Source organism: Salmo salar, chromosome ssa16 (genome assembly GCF_905237065.1).
Source record: "Salmo salar chromosome ssa16, Ssal_v3.1, whole genome shotgun sequence".
NCBI lineage: Eukaryota > Metazoa > Chordata > Actinopteri > Salmoniformes > Salmonidae > Salmo > Salmo salar.
In genome coordinates this window covers 73,660,433-73,681,288 of record NC_059457.1, presented here as the reverse complement: position 1 = coordinate 73,681,288, position 20,856 = coordinate 73,660,433, and the positions used below count along the sequence as shown (strand labels likewise).

At 44.9% G+C, this 20,856-nt stretch overlaps 1 protein-coding gene across 2 annotated transcripts; it reads right to left on the bottom strand.

Moving 5' to 3' along the window:
* Window positions 1-257: 257 nt before the first annotated feature.
* On the bottom strand, window positions 258-19,514 carry LOC106591672 (probable cationic amino acid transporter). 2 transcript variants are annotated; one of them, XM_045697763.1, is made up of 12 exons: window positions 19,250-19,514; window positions 13,169-13,528; window positions 12,798-12,983; window positions 12,388-12,624; window positions 6,387-6,604; window positions 5,982-6,128; window positions 4,644-4,852; window positions 4,376-4,523; window positions 4,008-4,215; window positions 3,534-3,821; window positions 3,014-3,250; window positions 258-744 (listed from the first exon to the last, which is right to left on the bottom strand). In XM_045697763.1, exons 2-12 carry the CDS (start codon window positions 13,281-13,283, stop codon window positions 440-442), a joined length of 2,298 nt encoding a protein of 765 aa, XP_045553719.1. In that variant the 5' UTR covers window positions 13,284-13,528; window positions 19,250-19,514; the 3' UTR covers window positions 258-439. The 2 variants fall into 2 exon arrangements, with proteins under 2 accessions (XP_045553719.1, XP_045553720.1); XM_045697764.1 differs by lacking the exon at window positions 19,250-19,514 and adding an exon at window positions 18,935-19,208.
* Window positions 19,515-20,856: the final 1,342 nt, after the last annotated feature.

Here is a 20,856-nt window from a genome sequence, read left to right as displayed (position 1 = left end):
CCACTGTTTGTAATTGGAAGTCTACAGCTTTCCTCCATAGGATCATATTTCCTTTGGAACTCAATGAAAAAAAATATGTTTTTAAATAAGTAACAAGGGACCCACACAAACATTCTCATGGACACACTCACACAGACACACACAGACACACACACACACACACACACACACACACACACACACACACACACACACACACACACACACACACACACACACACACACACACACACACACACACACACACACAGACACACACACACACACACACACACAGACACACACACACACACACAGACACACACAGACACACACACACAGACACACCCGGCAGGCAGGCAGGCAGGCAGGCAGCCGTCAGTAGGCAGTACATTCAGGTGTTTACAACAGTAACATCTATCAATCCTCTCGGAAACATCCGTCCATCATTCCTTTCTTCTCAGAAATCCACCGGGTCCTCCTCCGCTAGCGCTCTCTTAGCTCCTCCCTTCGGAACCATCCAATCATCATCATCAGCCTTGGGGGGTACCAGCCCTGACCCGTCGACACCGTCTGGTGCGGCCCAGGGGTCGTTGTTGCTAGGGGGGTAGAGGTCGTCATCAACGCTGAAGCCTGAGAAGCCGTCGTCCACCCCGGCATGGTGACCATCGTAGCGCTGGTATGTAGACGCATGGACCTCCTGCTCCCTGGACCTGATCTCCAAAGTACTGTTCCACATCCCATAGCCAAAGTAGATCAGGATACCTGAAGGGGAGACACACACCAATACGCAGGGTGAGACGCACACACATACAGTGAGGGGAAAAAGTATTTGATCCCCTGCTGATTTTGTACATTTGCCCACTGACAAAGAAACGATCAGTCTATAATTTTAATGGTAGGTTTATTTGAACAGTGAGAGACAAAATAACAGCAAAGAAATCCAGAAAAACGCATGTCAAAAATGTTATAAATTGATTTGCATTTTAATGAGGGAAATAAGTATTTGACCCCTCTGCAAAACATGACTTAGTACTTGGTGGCAAAACCCTTGTTGGCAATCACAGAGGTCAGACGTTTCTTGTAGTTGGCCACCAGGTTTGAACACATCTCAGGAGGGATTTTGTCCCACTCCTCTTTGCAAATCTTCTCCAAGTCATTAAGGTTTCGAGGCTGACATTTGGCAACTCGAACCTTCAGCTCCCTTCACAGATTTTCTGTTGGATTAAGGTCTGGAGACTGGCTAGGCCACTCCAGGACCTTAATGTGCTTCTTCTTTTTTGCGACTTGTTCAAATCATAGTCGCTAAGCCTAGCCCATAATCCTATATGTTTTAATAAGGTTTGTATCACAACTAAAGTGTCCAAATTACTTCTTAAAATTAAGCACATTAATCCGCTTTATAAGGGGTGTAGAACCTAACTGGCATACATAAGCAGCACGTGAGTTTCAAGTTTGGGGAAGATAATTTTCACCATAACAATGCACCTTTATAATAAAAGCATTACATGCATAATTGCATTTGTGTTCACTTTGGATAATGGTGCTTTCCGCTAATGGAACATTCACGCTTATAGCCTACTACCATGTGCGCATTGCTGCGATTAAAATGTGAAGAAATAGCCTAATAGTTTAGCAACATTTTAAGCTAAATGTTCTGATCTGTTGCCTCAACCACATTGCCTAAAAAGTTTTTTTTTTATACTAGTGGTTGTATTAATTTGGGATCTATCGCATCCCACAACTGTCCCAGACGGTTTGGAATATTTATTTCTCACACTGAATAGAATAGACTGGCTAGGCCACTCCAGGACCTTAATGTGCTTCTTCTTGAGCCACTTCTTTGTTGCCTTGGCCGTGTGTTTTGGGTCATTGTCATGCTGGAATACCCATCCACAACCCATTTTCAATGCCCTGGCTGAGGGAAGGAGGTTCTCACCCAAGATTTGACGGTACATGGCCCCGTCCATCGTCCATTTGATGCGGTGAAGTTGTCCTGTCCCCTTAGCAGAAAAACACCCCCAAAGCATAATGTTTCCACCTCCATATTTGATGGTGGGGATGGTGTTCTTGGGGTCATAGGCAGCATTTCTCCTCCTCCAAACACGGCGAGTTGAGTTGATGCCAAAGAGCTCCATTTTGGTCTCATCTGACCACAACACTTTCAACCAGTTGTCCTCTGAATCATTCAGATGTACATTGGCAAACTTCAGATGGGCATGTATATGTGCTTTCTTGAGCAGGGGGACCTTGCGGGCGCTGCAGGATTTCAGTCCTTCACGGCGTAGTGTGTTACCAATTGTTTTCTTGGTGACTATGGTCCCTGCTGCCTTGAGATCATTGACAAGATCCTCCCGTGTAGTTCTGGGCTGATTCCTCACCGTTCTCATGATCATTGCAACTCCACGAGGTGAGATCTTGCATGGAGCCCCAGGCCGAGGGAGATTGACAGTTATTTTGTGTTTCTTCCATTTGCGAATAATCGCACCAACTGTTGTCACCTTCTCACCAAACTGCTTGGCGATGGTCTTGTAGCCCATTCCAGCCTTGTGTAGGTCTATAATCTTGTCCCTGACATCCTTGGAGAGCTCTTTGATCTTGGCCATGGTGGAGAGTTTGGAATCTGATTGATTGCTTCTGTGGACAGGGGTCTTTTATACAGGTAACAAGCTGAGATTAGGAGCACTCCCTTTAAGAGTGTGCTCCTAATCTCAGCTCGTTACCTGTATAAAAGACACCTGGGAGCCAGAAATTTTTCTGATTGAGAGGGGGTCAAATACTTATTTCCCTCATTAAAATGCAAATCAATTTATAACATTTTTGACATGATTGATAATTTCTTTGTCAGTGGGCAAACGTACAAAATCAGCAGGGGATCAAATACTTTTTTCCCTCACTGTACACACATGCATACAAACACACGCACGTGCGCACGCACACTCACACAGTGTTAGAGTATGTGGTACATATATACATGTACATTCATCCATCCATTCATCCATCCATCCATTCACTCTTCGGTCCAGTAACGCACCTAGGAAACACCAGACAGCGAAGCGTATCCAGGTGATGGCAGACAGTTTTAACATCAGGTAGCTGTTGACCAGCATGGCAGCAGCAGGAACCCAGGGAACAGCCGGAGCCATGTAGGGCAGTCGCTTAGGGTTCTCTGGCTGCTGCAGGATGATGACGATGAGGAGGGCCATGAAGATGACCAGGAAGATCAGCAGGAGAAGAGCCCACCAGCTGCCATCACCGATGCTGGCCGCTCCTGGAGAAGAGAAGATACAGGAGTGAAATAACTAGAGAAGGAAACGTTCACCGTGCAGAAACTTCATTATTTCAAAGGAATAATATAATATGATAGAATGAAATTATTTAGCAGTTCACAGTTAGCTTGGTTTGTGTAGTTTTAGATGTATGTTGTTTAGTATAAGTCATTTGAGAAATGTGGGTTTGAATCTTACAAAAAATGTGATATAATACAGAAACTAATGGTGTATCAATAGTATAGTTTCAATAGTACTGAGTGTTGAACAGAGATGTCTCCTCACCGAAAATGATGAAGGAGTTGAAGATAAAGACGACGAGGAAGAGGAGGAGGACACAGACTGTAACTGTCTTTCCCGTTGCCGGAGTGGGCCGGTCCATCTTCCCAGGCAGGCCCAATCGGATCCTCATGGTGTAGTACCGCGGACCAATCAGCTTCTTCAGCCTCCACGACATCCCGCCCTCCGACTCTTCTGATTCGATGCCGGAGCCCATGTCGACGGTGCCATAGTTCGGGTGGCTGGCAGTGTAAGTGGTTTTATCTGGTTTACCAATCAGCATCTCGTTGTCGCCTGGATTACAATATTACAATGTTACAATATTACAATTACAATATTACAATTTACAATGTTAGGGTAATATGGTATTAGGGTAGTAGGATTGGATGTGTGTGTGTGTGTGTGTGTGTGTGTGTGTGTGTGTGTGTGTGTGTGTGTGTGTGTGTGTGTGTGTGTGTGTGTGTGTGTGTGTGTGTGCACCTAGCGAGGGGAGATTCTTAGCTCCACAGGTGTTAGTTTGAGATCCTCCGTAGTCATCTCCTTCACTGATTGGAGAGCACACTTCCTTCTCACACTCAGCTAACACGCCCTCCTTCTTCTTATTGGACTGCTCCTCAGACAGGAAGTTCACAAAGCCGTGGATGTCTGATTCTGGCTGGTAGCGTAGCAACAACACACACACACTAACCTGGAAGAGGTAGACAAGAGTGAGAGTTAGTGTGTTTGTGTGTGAGTGAGTGTGTGAGTGTGTGTGTGTGTGTGTGTGTGTGTGTGTGTGTGTGTGTGTGTGTGTGTGTGTGTGTGTGTGTGTGTGTGTGTGTGTGTGTGTGTGTGTGTGTGTAACTCACCAGTGTGTAAGCCAGTAGTGTTCCTATGGACATCATCTCTATGAGATCTCGTAGGGAGACGAGGAGAGAGAGGAGAGCAGCCAGACAGCCAGACACAACACATGCTACTGCTGGAGTCTCAGTGTAGGGAGACACATGGGCCAGGAACCTAGACACACACACGCACACACACACAATGCGAAAATTATTCATATATGCGTGCGTGTGTTTGTGTATGATCATGTCCGTGTGTGTGTGTATGAGTGTGTGTCCATGTGTGTGTTGTCACCTGAACAACAGTCCGTCTCCAGCCATAGCGTAGATGACTCGTGGCATGGGGAACAGAGAGCCCAGGAGACTGACAGACAGGCCAGCTACAGAACCTACTGCTACTATGTACTTAGCAAAATAACAGCCATGGACAGCAAACATCTCCATCAGAGGAGCGTCTGCATCTATCTCTGTATAGGGAACCATCAGAGTCAGAATCACTGATACCTAGAGATAGAGACAGAGAGAGACAGAGAGAGACAGAGAGAGAAAGAGAGAGACAGAGCGAGAGAGAGAGAGAGAGAGAGAGAGAGAGAGAGAGAGAGAGAGAGAGAGAGACAGAGAGAGACAGCGAGAGAAAGAGAGAGACAGAGAGAGAGAGAGAGAGAGAGAGCGAGAGAGAGAGAGAGACAGGGTTATGAAGATAAACTCAAGTGTGCATGTGTGCAATCACTGCCCAAACTAACTCTAGTGAGTGGGGTTGTATGTGTGTGAGTGTGGGTGTGTGCATGATTGCGCCTCTGTGATCTACGTAAACTGACGTGTGAAGTCATGCGGCCATCTGTCACAGATCAGAGATCAGAGAGAGATTAGGATGCAGAGATTATGGAGGAAGAGAGAGACAGGAATAAAAGTGCCATCTCTTACTGACAGATTAACAACCTAACCTAAACCAGAGATATAGAACATGTCTATATCTGAAATCATAATGTACATAGATAGTCTATATCTGAAACCATAGAGTATATAGATAGAGTCTATATCTTAAACCATAGAGTATATAGATAGAGTCTATATCTGAAACCATAGAGTATATAGATAGAGTCTATATCTTAAACCATAGAGTACATAGATAGAGTCTATATCTTAAACCACAAAGTATATAGATAGTCTATATCTGAAACCATAGAGTATATAGATAGAGTCTATATCTGAAACCATAGAGTATATAGACAGTCTATATCTGAATTTTAAACCATAGAGTATATAGACAGTCTATATCTGAAACCGTAGAGTATATAGACAGTCTATATCTGAATTTTAAACCATAGAGTATATAGACAGTCTATATCTGAAACCATAGAGTATATAGACAGTCTATATCTGAAACCATAGAGTATATAGATAGTCTATATCTGAAACCATAGAGTATATAGATAGAGTCTATATCTTAAACCATAGAGTATATAGACATACATAGAGAGAGTCCAACCAACCAGAAATCATACATTCCGACAAACTCTTGAGGGCAAATGATGTCATTTGCACCGAATAGGGCATGGACGTGTTCGTGTGTGTGTGTTTGTCCGTGTGTGTGTCTGTGTGTATGCGTGTGTGTATGTGTGTGTGTACTCACAGAGACGTATGCAGTAAGGCAGGTGATGAGGGAAACAGTAATAGCATAGGGTATAGAGGTGTTGGGACTCTTGGCTTCCTCTCCTGTAGTAGCGATGATGTCAAACCCTATGAAGGCATAGAAACATGTTGCCGCTCCCTGCATCACCTGGTATAAACACACACAGGAGAGACACAGAGGTTAAGGGCTGTGTTAAAACACAATCACTTTTGGCATTATGATTCCACCAACAGTTGAACTCGAGTTAGCCTCTAGTTAGCAATGTTGCTATCTAAACCTAGCTAGTAAACTAGGAGAAGTTGACTAATGAGTTGAATATCACAATTCATTGCATATCTACATGCCTACCAATGTATGTGTTTAATAGCGTGTGCATATGTATATAAGTCTGTTTGTGTGTCTCACCCCTGACCACCCGAAGGGTAGGAACCTTCCATCGTCCCAGTTGTGTCCGTTGACGAAGAAGAGTCCGGCCACCATCATGAAGACCCACACCATCAGGTTGATCACATTCAACACATTATTAAACCCTACTGAGTTCTTCACCCCCAGGGCCACGATCACTGTCACTATCACTGCTATCAGCAGGGCCAGGAGGTCTGGGTACGACTGCTCTCCTTTACCTAGAGGGGGAGCGGAGGGAGGGAGGGAAAGAGTGAGGGGGAGCAGAGGGGAGAGGAAGGGAGAGAGGGAGGGGAGGAGGGAGGGGAGGAGGGAGGGAGAGAGCGAGTTGGAGCAGAGGGGAGAACGAGGGAGGGAGGGAGGGAGGGAGGGAGGGAGGGAGGGAGGGAGGGAGGGAGGGAGGGAGGGAGGGAGGGAGGGAGGGAGGGTTAAATACACACCACACCGAGAGGTAAACATAAATGTTTTATTTAACCTTTATTTAACCAGGAAAAGCCCATTGAGACCCAGAGTCTCTTTGGAGACCTGGCCAAGAAGGCAGCAACAATCAATACATTACAGAATTAAAATATACAACAATACAATAGAATTCAACAACATGATCCAGCCTAAAATAAGCATTTACACTCCTCTGTAACAGTCTCCCATAAATAATGTAAATTCATTCAGTGGCACTAACATATCTAGATGAAGAATGGATTGTAGACTTGAACCCTGGGGCACATATTAATCTCAAGAAAGCTAGACTTGTGATTGTCAGTATATACATATTGTGTTCTACCAGAAAGATAGTCCCTAAATCAATTTACTGCCCCTTCACTGAGATCAATGTTACTGAGTCTAGCTAGCAACAATTCATGGTCAACTGAATCAAATGCCTTTGATAAATCAACAAACAGAGCAGCACAATGCTGCATTTTATCAAGTGCATTTATGATGTCATTTGCCACTTCTATACCTGCAGTTGTGGTGCTGTGCCCCAATCTAAAGCCAGACTGAACCCCGCTTAGGGCTGTTACGGTGACCATATTACCGCCACACCAGCAGTCACGAGTCATGAAGGCAGTCAAATGCCACGTGACCGTTTAGTCAGGGTAACTTGGCTTCTCAAGCTCTGATGCTGCTGCTGGTCATTAGTAGCCTACCAAACTTACTAACTGCCTGGTACTCAGCACTCTATTGTCCCTCTAATCACTCTGACATTAATGCAAATGTAATTGAAAATCTAATCAAACACTTCCTGAGAGCTCCTGTTGCGCAACATTTTAATAGGCTATGCAATTGCGTGAGAAAACAGTGATGGATTCTATTAAAAAGAGGAGGATCCCATCAGCTTTCTATTAGCTAGGCCTACTGTATTTTATTTGAACCTTTCCTAATATTATGCACATTGCTTCTCTTTACAACAGGAGTATAGCCCACCTGACTGGCATGAAAATAAACCACGGGAAAGCGTCCTCCACTATATACATGCATAGATGACATGTATTTTTTCCCCTGTTTCGATACAGGTGCATGATAATGGTCCATTCTAAATCAAAACAAATGTCACAAATATATTATTTAGTATATGTAAAGGTAATATTAAATCAAGAATAGTCTGATGGGTGGCAAAATTAGCCTATCACTTGTGAATTATATATAGTTGAAGTCGGAAGTTTACATACACCTTTGCCAAATACATTTAAACTCAGTTTTTCACAATTCCTGACATTTAATCCTAGTAAGAATTCCATGTCTCAGGTCAGTTAGGATCACCACATTATTTTAAGAATGTGAAATGTCAGAATAATAATGATTTATTTAAGCTTTTCTTTCTTTCATCACATTCCCAGTGGGTCAGAAGTTTACATACACTCAATTAGTATTTGGTAGCATTGCCTTTAAATTGTTTAACTTGCGTCAAACGTTTAAGGTAGCCTTCCACAAGCTTCCCACAATAAGTTGTGTGAAGTTTGTCTCATTCCTCCTGACAGAGCTGGTGTAACTGAGTCAGGTTTGTAGGCCTCCTTGCTCGCACACACTTTTTCAGTTCTGCCCACAAATGTTCTATAGGAAATTTTCTATAGGATTGAGGTCAGGGCTTTGTGATGGCCACTCCAATACCTTGACTTTGTTGTCAAGCCATTTTGTCACAACTTTGGAAGTATGCTTGGGGTCATTGTCCATTTGGAAGACCCATTTGTAACCAAGCTTTAACTTCCTGACTGATGTGTTGCGATATTGCTTCCATATATCCACATAATTTTCATTCCTCAAGATGCCATCTATTTTGGGAAGTGCGCCAGTCCCTCCTGCAGCAAAGCACCTTCACAACATGATGCTGCCACCCCCGTGCTTCACAGTTGGGATGGTGTTCTTCGGCTTGCAAGCCTCCCCCTTTTTCCTCCAAACATAACAATGGTCATTATGGTTAAACAGTTATATTTTTGTTTCATCAGACCAGAGGACATTTCTCCAAAAAGTACGATCTTTGTCCCCATGTGCAGTTGCAAACCGTAGTCTGGCTTTTTAATGGCGGTTTTGGAGCAGTGGCTTCTTGCTTGCTGAGTGGCCGTTCAGGTTATGTCGATATAGGACTCGTTTTACTGTGGCTATAGATACATTTTTACCTGTTTCCTCCAGCATCTTCACAAGGTCCTTTGCTGTTGTTCTGGGATTGATTTGCACTTTTCGCACCAAAGTACGTTTATCTCTAGGAGAGCGAACGTGTCTCCTTCCTGAGCGGTATGACGGCTGCGTGGTCCCATGGTGTTTATACTTGCGTGCTATTGTTTGTACAGATGAACGTGGTACCTTCAGGCATTTGGAAATTGCTCCCAAGGATGAACCAGACTTGTGGAGGTCTACAACTTTTTTTCTGATTTCTTTTGATTTTCCCATGATGTCAAGCAAAGAGGCACTGAGTTTGAAGGTAGGCCTTGAAATATATCCACAGGTACACCTCCAATTGACTCAAATTATGTCAATTAGCCTATCAGAAGCTTCTAAAGCCATGACATCATTTTTTTTTATTTTCCAAACTGTTTAAAGGCACAGTCAACTTAGTGTATGTAAACTTTTGATCCACTGGAATTGTGATACAGTGAATTTTAAGTGAAATATTCTGTCTATAAACAATTGTTGGAAAAATGTCTTGTGTCATGCACAAAGTAGATGTCCTAACCGACTTGCCAAAACTATAGTTTGTTAACAAGAAATTTGTGGAGTGGTTGAAAAATGAGTTTTAATGACTCCCACCTAAGTGTATGTAAACTTCCGACTTCAACTGTATTATCACTTGTGAATGATGCCCAGTATAAGAAACAATGCCTTTTTTTTGCGACTTGTTCAAATCATAGTCGCTAAGCCTAGCCCATAATCCTATATGTTTTAATAAGGTTTGTATCACAACTAAAGTGTCCAAATTACTTCTTAAAATGAAGAACATTAATCCGCTTTATAAGGGGTGTAGAACATAACTGGCATACATAAGCAGCACGTGAGTTTCAAGTTTGGGGAAGATAATTTTCACCATAACAATGCACCTTTATAATAAAAGCATTACATGCATAATTGCATTTGTGTTCACTTTTGATAATGGTGCTTTCCGCTAATGGAACATTCACGCTTATAGCCTACTACCATGTGCGCATTGCTGCGATTAAAATGTGAAGAAATAGCCTAATTTTAAGCTAAACGTTCTGATCTGTTGCACCAGCCTCATTGCGTAATTTTTTTTTTTGATTCGAGTGGTTGTATTAATTTGGGATCTATCGCATCCCACAACTGTCCCAGACTGTTTGGAATATTTATTTCTCACACAGAAGAGAATAGGTCAATTTTTGGTCTATGGGGGATAGTAGATTGACATAGGCTAGTGCTTTTGCTGTTCGTTAGGCCTAATCATCTTGTTGGCTGACGAAATGTAAATCTGGACAGTTCTTCCAATATCTTCAATATGCACCTCGGAATTGGATAAGGTCGCACGCAGTTGCATCCCTGATGTGTCTGTCTTCACTTGTAGCCTGTGAGAAAGACCTGATCACGTGACGGAGAGCCATGTGAGTGAGAGATGCATCGGATTACGCAGCACACTCAGGGAGAAGGGCACAACGCAGCACTCCAGGCCGCAAAAGCCATGGACTTTTTCAGGGTGCATGACGGCCACAAAGGGATGCAGTCGTGAAATTTGAGGCATTATTAAGTGCTGGTCAAATTGTGAATGAGAGACTATTGGAGTGTATACAGCCTGCGCAAAAAAAACAAAGCAGAGCTCATGCCTTTCAAGCGACTTTTCTCAAATCATCATTAGAGTCTCATCATGCAGCCTTACAATGTATTAAAAATCTAAACATATATCCCAACATTTGTATCACAACTATAGGTACATAAATAACTCTAAATTAAGCATATAGGAGTACCTATTTCTTTGTTAACCACTCAACACAGAATAGCTGCATGTGCGCACTCCCTCAAATCATTTGGAGAAAATATTTATATTTTATTCAGCTTTGTTCAATTGTATTCTTCATACTATAAAATAATATAAAATAATGCCAAGGAATTATTAGCAAATCTTGTCTGCTAAATGAACTAGTGTATCCCACAGCCATTTGGCATAGCCACATCAGGACCAAACATAAGGACAACTCAGAGTATCAGAGTATGCTATTCTGTTCTTCTGAAATAGACTACAATTTCTTCATATCATGCTTCTTCAGACCCGTCTAAAAGAAATAATGGATTTATTGTGAAGGTGTAGGCTATATTACATGGATTTATTAGACTTTTTAAAATGTATGGAAGCCAGGAGATGCTAAATGTGTTTATGTTAATTAACGGTCAGTTACCGTGAGACAGGCAGTTATTTGCTTGACGATCACTGGCTGATGAAATATCGTGACCGCCACAGCCCTAACCCCGCTCACTATGTTCTTTTCAATTAGGATGTTTTTGAACTGTGAGTTCACTAGGGATTCATAGACTTTGGCCAGCATAGGGAGTTGGAAAATAGGACGATAGTTATTCGATCTGAGGGATCTCCACCCTTCAGCAGTGAGAGGACATAAGCTGATTTCCAAATGGTGAGAATGGAATTGGTCCAGAGACTCAAGTTGAAAATGTGAGCCACAGGTTCAGTAATAATACCAGCTGCTATCTTTAAGAGGTAGGTATCCAGGTTGTCTGGACCTGCAGACTTTTTAGTGTCTATTGCCTTTAGTGCTTTACAGACCTCAGTATAAGAAACAGGCTCAAAGTTAAAATGTTTCACACGAGGGCTTATATAATAGTTTACTGTAAAGTTTACTGTGGCTCTCTCTCTTTCTTCCCACCACAGTCTTTCTCTTGAGTCCTGAGCCTGTGTGTTTGTGTGTGTGTGTGTGTGTGTGTGTGTGTGTGTGTGTGTGTGTGTGTGTGTGTGTGTGTGTGTGTGTGTGTGTGTGTGTGTGTGTGTGTGTGTGTGTGTGTGTGTGCGTGCGTGCGTGTGTGTGTGTGTGTGAGCAGAGGAAATGGATGGCAGGCTAGATGGCCAGTGGTTGGAAAGTTACCATTTCCTTTTCCTGTTAGAGAGATTTTGTCTCCCTCTGTCTGTTTACACAGTTCCTAGGCTGTCACACAACTGTCACAACACTGTAGCATAACCCTCGCTACAATCCACAAACAGGAAAACTATCACAACCCTGTAGCATAACCCTCGCTACAATCCACAAACATAAAAAGTAGTGTTCATCTGTTATGCTGAGGAATGAGCTTTCACTGTCTGTTTCTATACTGCTAGCCACTCTATACGTCAAGCTCACATTCAGGAAGGTGAAACCTACTGACTTGTGTTATTGCTCTGCCTGTCAGAAAGGCATGGCTGTTCATCGCACTATATTTCTACGCTGGACACAGCCCAGGTCTCAGGGAAGATTATTTCACAGCAAGTGGAAACACCACACACACCCTCACAAATATACAGCACACACCCTCCTCCCTTCTCCACCCCCTCCCTCCCCTCTCCTCCCCCCTCCAGACTCACCCAGGCCGTTGAGTGTTCCGATGTGTGTAGTCATAAACGTGGAGATGCTTTTATTGGCCAGTGAGTCCGCCATGCTGCTGAGAGCCGACGCCCCCGCGGCTGTACCAATCAGGTACTCCAGGATCAGGTTCCAGCCAATGAAAAAGGCCACACACTCCCCCACTGTCACGTAGCTGTAGGTGTAGGCTGAGCCTGTTGTCTTGGGAACGCGAACCCCAAATTCAGCATAACACACTCCTGAAGGGGAGACACACAAATATCATGTAGCTGTGTGTGCCTTAATGTCCTGTGTGTGTGTGTGTGTGTGTGTGTGTGTGTGTGTGTGTGTGTGTGTGTGTGTGTGTGTGTGTGTGTGTGTGTGTGTGTGTGTGTGTGTGTGTGTGTGTGTGTATGTGTGTGTGTGTCATTACCTGACAGTATAGAGGCGACAGCAGCGATGATGAAGGAGACGATGACGCCAGGTCCAGCCATCTCCTTAGCAACCAGCCCAGAGACCACGTACATCCCCGTGCCAACACAGCTGCCCACCCCTAGTGACACCAGGTCTATCGTGGACAACACCCTCGCTAGTTTGGTGCCATGGCTGCTGGTACCACCTGTACACACACACTTACATTAGCATACAAGCACATGCCTTAACATAAAACACACGTTAATATCACCCACCCACATATATCCACACATACTGTATACCCACACATATTCCCCCCCCCATACACACACATACACACACATTCCCACCTTCATTCACACCCCTAGATAACCCCCTTTAAACATCTACCTGTCCCAGAGTCCAACATGCTCTCTACCGGTTTGGTCCTGAGGACTCTGGAGGTGAAGGAGTGCCATCCTGCCCGCCACTGGACACGCTGCAGCTTACCACGCAGACCTGACATACTGAGGTCACAGGTCAGTGGTTGAGGTCAAGGGTCAAGAGAGGGCTTTAGCTTTTTTCTCTATTTTATCCTCTGGCGTTCACTTTTTCCACTCTCGAAAATAACGTTTATCCTTGTGAAGACGGGCTGAGTGGGAGAGAGGATGGGAGGAAGAAAAGTGTCTTCTCTCTGGTAGTCAGGTGAGGAGGGTGTCAGCAGTTCCTCATGGTGATATAGAAGTGTTGTCTGTTGTCTCAGGTGTCCATCTGTAACAGAAAAGCCCCTGTTTTTACACATACAGTACAATACAGCTGACAACATAAGACACCATGCCTGTGTCTTGTCCACAGCTTCCTGAGTCATCATCACTTCCTGATTAGATCTGACCTGAGATAAACTCAGAGCTGATGGACTGTAATGACTCAACTCCTCCACTCCCCCCAATCTGACAGAACAGATTGTTCTGTTACAGACCCACACAAGCACAAACAATATAATTACAGCCATAGACAAAGAATTACAGGGTCGCGCGTCCCAAATGGCACCCTATTCCCGATATAGTGCACTTAGTCCAGAGTACTGGTCAAAAGTAGAGCCCTATAAAGGGAATAGGGCTTTATTTGAGGCACAGTCACGGATTCAACCTTCGAGCGACGAATCCCCTGTCCTCCGCCCAGTCAGTCAACGACTGCACTCATAGAAGATGATTGAATAAAACCATTTGGTCTAAAGTGAACAAGAGTTAATATAAAGTCAGTATGTGCAGCCCGGGTAGGAAAATAACCTGCTCTGATGACTGCTATTACTGCCAAGCTCTTTCCCTCTTTCAATGAGTTTCCTTTCTTTCTCTCTGTTTATTTCTCTATTATTCCCCCTCTGTCTGCACTCATGAAGAGGGGAGAAATCATTTATGTAAAGTGGGCCAACGCACCTCTCAATCATCGAGTACTACTCAATCATCGAACACACACACACACACACACACACACACACACACACGCCTCTCAGCCATCAACCACTTAAACGAGGCCTGCAATTACCCAGCTGTTTAACCACAGTGGCTGTATGTATGTGTGTGTGTGTGTGTGTGTGTGTGTGTGTGTGTGTGTGTGTGTGTGTGTGTGTGTGTGTGTGTGTGTGTGTGTGTGTGTGTGTGTGTGTGTGTGTGTGTGTGTGTGTGTGTGTGTACATGTGTGCGTTTCAGTTTAACCACAAAGCAAGGCACAATACAGGAGAGCGGTGGGCATGGCAGCTATTGTCCCTGCAGAGTGTGGGTAATAGAACATAAGAAAGTAGGGATATGATGATGGAGGGATGAGCAGAAGACTGATAAAACAGCTCATCTGTTCCCATCAGACACAGTATTGATCTCAAACACAATGCAATAGGATCTGTCCTCCCTAACTAGAAGAACAGGCGTAAACAGCCCATTACAAAGTCCAGCCGTCCTCTGTCTGTCGATCGATCTGTCTGTCCGTCTGCCTGTTGGCATGCCTGTCCATCCGTCTGTCTGTCATCAAGTTTCCTAGTCATCCACCATAATAATAAATTATTGTTATTCAATCAGCCAATCAATGAGCATGATTCATTGTTGTAAGAGAGTGGTTAGCTGTGTGTTCCAGCCAACATTCTGTCTGACTGACAGAACGTACATCCTGATTCAGCTTCTGGAACTCAGTACCTTAATAAAGCTAAAAGGCCTCATTCAGTCCAATCTGGCAACCGATTCAGTCCAATCTGGCAACCGGCAATGTTCTGATATGGCAACCACTGGACTTCTGAGTAGGTCAGAGTCAGACAGAGGGTATGTCATCGTTGAGTATAGGACCTGACTCAGGAGAAAGGTTCTCTCTCTCCTCCTTTCTTTCAGTTTCTCTCTCTCTCTTTCTCTGTCCTCCTTTCTTTCAGTCTCTCTCTCTTCCTCTCTCCAGTGCTGAGTTCATGAGTGTAGTGAGAGTGGGAAAGACAGCTGGAACGCAGCCCTCCATCTCCTTCTCTCTCTCCTCTCTCTCTCGCCCCTCTCTCTCTCCCCTCTCTCTCTCCCCCTCTCTTTCTCTCCCCTCTCTCTCTCTCTCTCCTCTCTCTCTCCCCTCTCTCTTCTCTCTCTCTCTCCCCTGTCTCTCTCCTCTCTCTCTCTCTCTCTCTCTCTCCTCTCTCTCTCTCCCCTCTCTCTCTCTCCCCTCTCTCTCTCTCCCCTCTCTCTCTCTCTCTCTCTCTCCCTCTCTCTCTCTCTCCTCTCTCTCTCCCTCTCCTCTCTCTCTCTCCCCTTTCTCTCTCCTCTCTCTCTCTCCTCTCTCTCTCTCCCCTCTCTCTCTCTCCTCTCTCTCCCTCTCTGTCCCTCTATATCTGTGTTCCTTTGGATGGCCTTGTATCTGACAACCATGGTAACCATATTGCCAAACTGTGACACATATCTAAAAGGATTACTAACCAATAGGCTGTACACATCACTAGGGCCCGGAGTTTATCCCCCCCTTCCTCTCGCTCTCTATCTCTCTTTCTCTCTGTATGTCTACGTGGCCTGTAGTCTGGTCGGGGGTGGGCTGCTGATGACGGAGATGCAGATGGCTCCGTGATGGTGTGTGTGTGTGTGGAGGTGATTGTATTAGCTTTTATGCACAGACAGGCTCTGTGACAGTAGTGAGGCTCCCATTCACAAACCAAATCAGGTTGTGTGTGTTCTTGTGAGAGGGTGAGTGACACATGCAATAGAACAACGTTTATGAGATCATCTACACACACCAGCGCGCACACACACACACACACACACACACACACACACACACACACACACACACACACACACACACACACACACACACACACACACACACACACACACACACACACACACACACACACACACACACACACACAGCTGAAACCTGTGGCTCAGTGATGTTTCATCATTATGCATTACACACACACACACACACACACCTGTTGACAGAATGATTGATCTAAATCCATTACAAACAGGCTTATAGGGAGCAGTCGATGTTACTCCCCGTGACATCTAGCCATGACAGGAGGTGAATTATTGAACTGGTATCCCCATCAGGGTTAAACACATCTTGGGATCTTCCTTGGCATGACGGGAATGTAGCCAAACTAATACAACATAACGGACATGACTATTATCAAGACTTCATCAACACCATATTTTAGCAATAAGGCCTGAGGGGGTGTGGTATATGGCCAGTATACCACGGTTAAGTGCTGTTCTTAGCCACAACGCAACTCAGAGTGCCTGGATACAGCTCTTAACCATGGTATATTGGCCATATACCACAAACCACCAAGGTGCCTTATTGCTATTATAAACTGATTACCAACATAATTAGAGCAGTAAAAATAAATGTTTTGTCATACCCGTGGAATACGGTCTGATATACCACAGCTGTCAACCAATCAGCATTCAGCATTCCGGGCTTGAACCACCCAGTTTATAATTCCTGTTAATGACTGCTGCTTTCAGCACCACGGCCAGCACCACACAGATGAAAGGAGAGAGAAAGGGAGAGTGGGACAGAGGCAGATGTAAAGGAGTGAGAGAGCAGAGAGAGGGGGGAGTGGATGAGGAAGAGAGGTAGAGGAAGAAAAGGAACATGGGGAGGAATGGGTGATGGAGAGAGAGAGAGAGAGAGAGAGAGAGAGAGAAAGAAAGAGAAAGAAAGAAAGAAAGAAAGAAAGAAAGAAAGAGAGAACTCTCATGACATGTCATTAGAGATGAGCTTGTTCTCAGGCTCCAGGCTTTCTGACACACAGACCTGTCTCAACATCTCAGTGTGTGCATGTGTGTGTTTAAACCTCAGCCCTAAATAATTGAAATCAATGTTTCCAGCTTTTGGCTTCTCAGACAGAGAGAGGAATGTGTGTGAAGGCGCTAATGAAAATACTGCAGTTAGAGAGCTCTCTTTGATCCCCCTCTCTCTCTACCATCTATTTCATGCTCAAACCCAGAGAGGATGGAAAGTTATAACACAATAATATACAGTAACTACCCTATTCTAGCCTATTCTACCCTATCCCTACCCTATCCCCACCCTACCCTATCCTACCCTTACCCTATCCTCACCCTACCCAACCCTATCCTATACTTCCCTATTCTACCCTATCCTTACCCTATCCCTACCCTATCCCCACCCTACCCTATCCTACCCTTACCCTATCCTCACCCTACCCAACCCTATCCTATACTTCCCTATTCTACCCTACCCCTACCCTATCCCCACCCTACCCTATCCTACCCTTACCCTATCCTCACCCTACCCAACCCTTTCCTATACTTCCCTATTCTACCCTATCCTTACCCTATCCCTACCCTATCCCCACCCTACCCTATCCTACCCTTACCCTATCCTCACCCTACCCAACCCTATCCTATCCTATACTACCCTTTCCTACCCTACCCTACCCTTACCCTATCCCCACACTACCCTATCCTACCCTTACCCTATCATCTACCCTACCCAACCCTATCCTATACTTCCCTATTCTACCCTATCCTTACCCTATCCATACCCTACCCTATCCTACCCTTACCCTATCCTCACCCTACCCAACCCTACCCTATACTTCCCTATTCTACCTTATCCTTACCCTATCCCTACCCTACCCTATCCTACCCTATCCTCACCCTATCCCCACCCTACCCTATCCTACCCTTACCCTACCCTCACCCTACCCAACCCTACCCTATACTTCCCTATTCTACCCTATCCTTACCCTATCCCCACCCTACCCTATCCTACCCTATCCTCACCCTATCCTCACCCTACCCAACCCTACCCTATACTTCCCTATTCTACCCTATCCTTACCCTATCCCCACCCTACCCTATCCTACCCTATCCTATCCTCACCCTATCCTCACCCTACCCTTACCCTATCCTCACCCTACCCAACCCTATCCTATACTTCCCTATTCTACCCTATCCCTACCCTATCCCTACCCTACCCTATCCTACCCTTACCCTATCCTCACCCTACCCAACCCTATCCTATACTTCCCTATTCTACCCTATCCTTACCCTATCCCTACCCTACCCTACCCTATCCTACCCTTACCCTATCCTCACCCTACCCAACCCTATCCTATACTTCCCTATTCTACCCTATCCTTACCCTATCCCTACCCTACCCTACCCTATCCTACCCTATCCTATGCTACCCTTACCCTATCCTCACCCTACCCAACCCTATCCTATACTTCCCTATTCTACCCTATCCTTACCCTATCCCTACCCTACCCTACCCTATCCTACCCTATCCTATGCTATACTAAACGAGTTGTACCTCCCAACAAATCTGCTCCCAAGAGAGTTTCCCCAACAGCACAAGTTCAGATGCCCCACCCCCCACGCACGCTATCATCTATAGAAAAAGACTGATTATTGCAGAGGATAGGCGTGCACATGGGCGTGCACCCTACACACGCAGACATTAAGCTATAAACCGGATGATAAGCATCCATTTCGTACGGTCTCTCTCTGTCTCTCTCTCACACACACACACACACACACACACACACACACACACACAGCACAGGGTAGCCTTATATCTATCTAGAGGTCCTTCTAAGATAAAATAGCGATCAGATGAGATGTAGCCTACTACGTGATGATATCAGGCAGAGCTCAACATTTACTCTAGCTGTTGATAAACAAATACCTTTATGTCGGGTAATGTAATAACGAAATCGTATCTTCCTCTCCTCTCTCTCTCCTGGTGTCTACTGCAGCTACAACGGGGCTGCGAGTTCCCACCCCCAACACATACACATGCACACGCACATGCACGCCGAGCAGGTGTGACTCAAGAAGGAAACATTTTATCGTCAAACAACAACGCGATCAACTGCAGGACACACATACATACCGCGGGTCAAATACACAATTTTCACACACACAAACCATGACGACACATGCAGAGAGAGTGAGAGTGGGACAGAGATGGACAGAAAGGATGAGAAACATATTCACTTACGTATTCTACCGTGACCCTGGCAGATTAGAGGATGCTCGCTCTCCCCCGGAAAGGCTCGAGCTCCATGTCGGCTGCTGTTGCAGTCTCTCTCTCTCTCTCTCTCTCCTCTCTCGCTCGACCTTTCTCGCTCTCTCTGCCTCTCTCTCTTTCTCTTCCCTCTCTCTCTTCTCCTTCTCTCTCTTCAGCAGCAGCAGCATCTCGCGCATCACCAGGAGGCGGTGGGAGGCGAGAACCTTTTAAATCATTCAGAAGCCTGCTTACACCACGTGACCAGTAATCTATTATTTAGTTATACACCCCCTCCCGCAGCCGAATGGCACTTCGTGACGTCACTTTCGTACTCTGAAGCGGGTCCCGGTTCCTCCGCCCGTCCTGTTCAATAGCCTATAAACGGAGAGAGGCATAGGCTAGCTATAACATTTTTAAGAGCTCTTGTTTAGGCTACCCTAGATACCTTTAACCAAATTGATATTATCCTATTGTAGGCCTATGTAGCCTGCTATGCTGTAAACTAGCCTATTTTACAATTCAATAGGTAGGCCTACTGGAAAATAACCATAATCTGTGGGCTATCTTCCCTTTGTTCCTGTTTAGCTGACTTTAAGTAGTCTAAATAGCTTGCAAGGTAGATAGACGATATATCGATCAGGGGAGGCTGGTGGGAGGAGCTATAGGAGGACGGGCTCATTGTAATGGCTGGGATTGAATTAATGGAACGAGTCAAACGTAGTTTTCATATGTTTGATGTGTTTGATACGGTTCCAATAATTCCATTCCAGCCATTACAATGAGCCCGTCCTCCTATAGCTCCTCCTACCAGCCTCCACTGCTATCTATAGCCTATAGATGATTTCAAACAATGTTTATGTTTTTTTGCTCGGTCTGGTCGGGTAACATTTACCCATAAATTGCCATATAATAGGCCTATTATATCAAGCAATGTCGTTTTTTCCCACACTTTCTGCTTGAGGCCCTTTCATTTGGCAAGTAATTGCTCTGGCTGCACAAGGAGATGGAATGCGTGGGGAAATGACCTGTGGGAGCTGCAGCAACAAGTTCCAACAACCATCCCTCCAGGTATAAAAAGTTACCCGATATTCAGCGGTGACATTTCCACTGAAAAATCTGTGTATGTACCCCACTACAATTTACATCAGTCTAGAGTTGTTTTTAAGCACCATAATACAGATAGCAGAGACAAGATGGTTATAAGTAGGCTAGAGTCAGGGTTAGCTAGCTAGGCTACAAGGCCTGTATTTTATGGTCAGTTCACAACTCCTGGCACTAGTAATCATGATATACATGGGCGTAGGAGCCGGGGGTAAAAAATTTTGAATACACAAGGTGCCATTTCCAAACTTGGTTGTGCATAAACAGTTTTCCACTTGCTATATGGCACTCACTGACAGTAAAACTGCAACAAAAAAAGTGATGTCAAGCAAACTTGCATGTGTGGGTATGGATGTTGGTTGGCGGACCCAAGAGCCACCCCCATCAAAGTTTCTCATCCCTAGTCTAGAGGGTATATGATACCCACAGAGAGACAGAGACAGAGTCAGAGAGAGAGAGAGAGACAGAGACAGAGAGAGAGAGAGAGAGAGAGACAG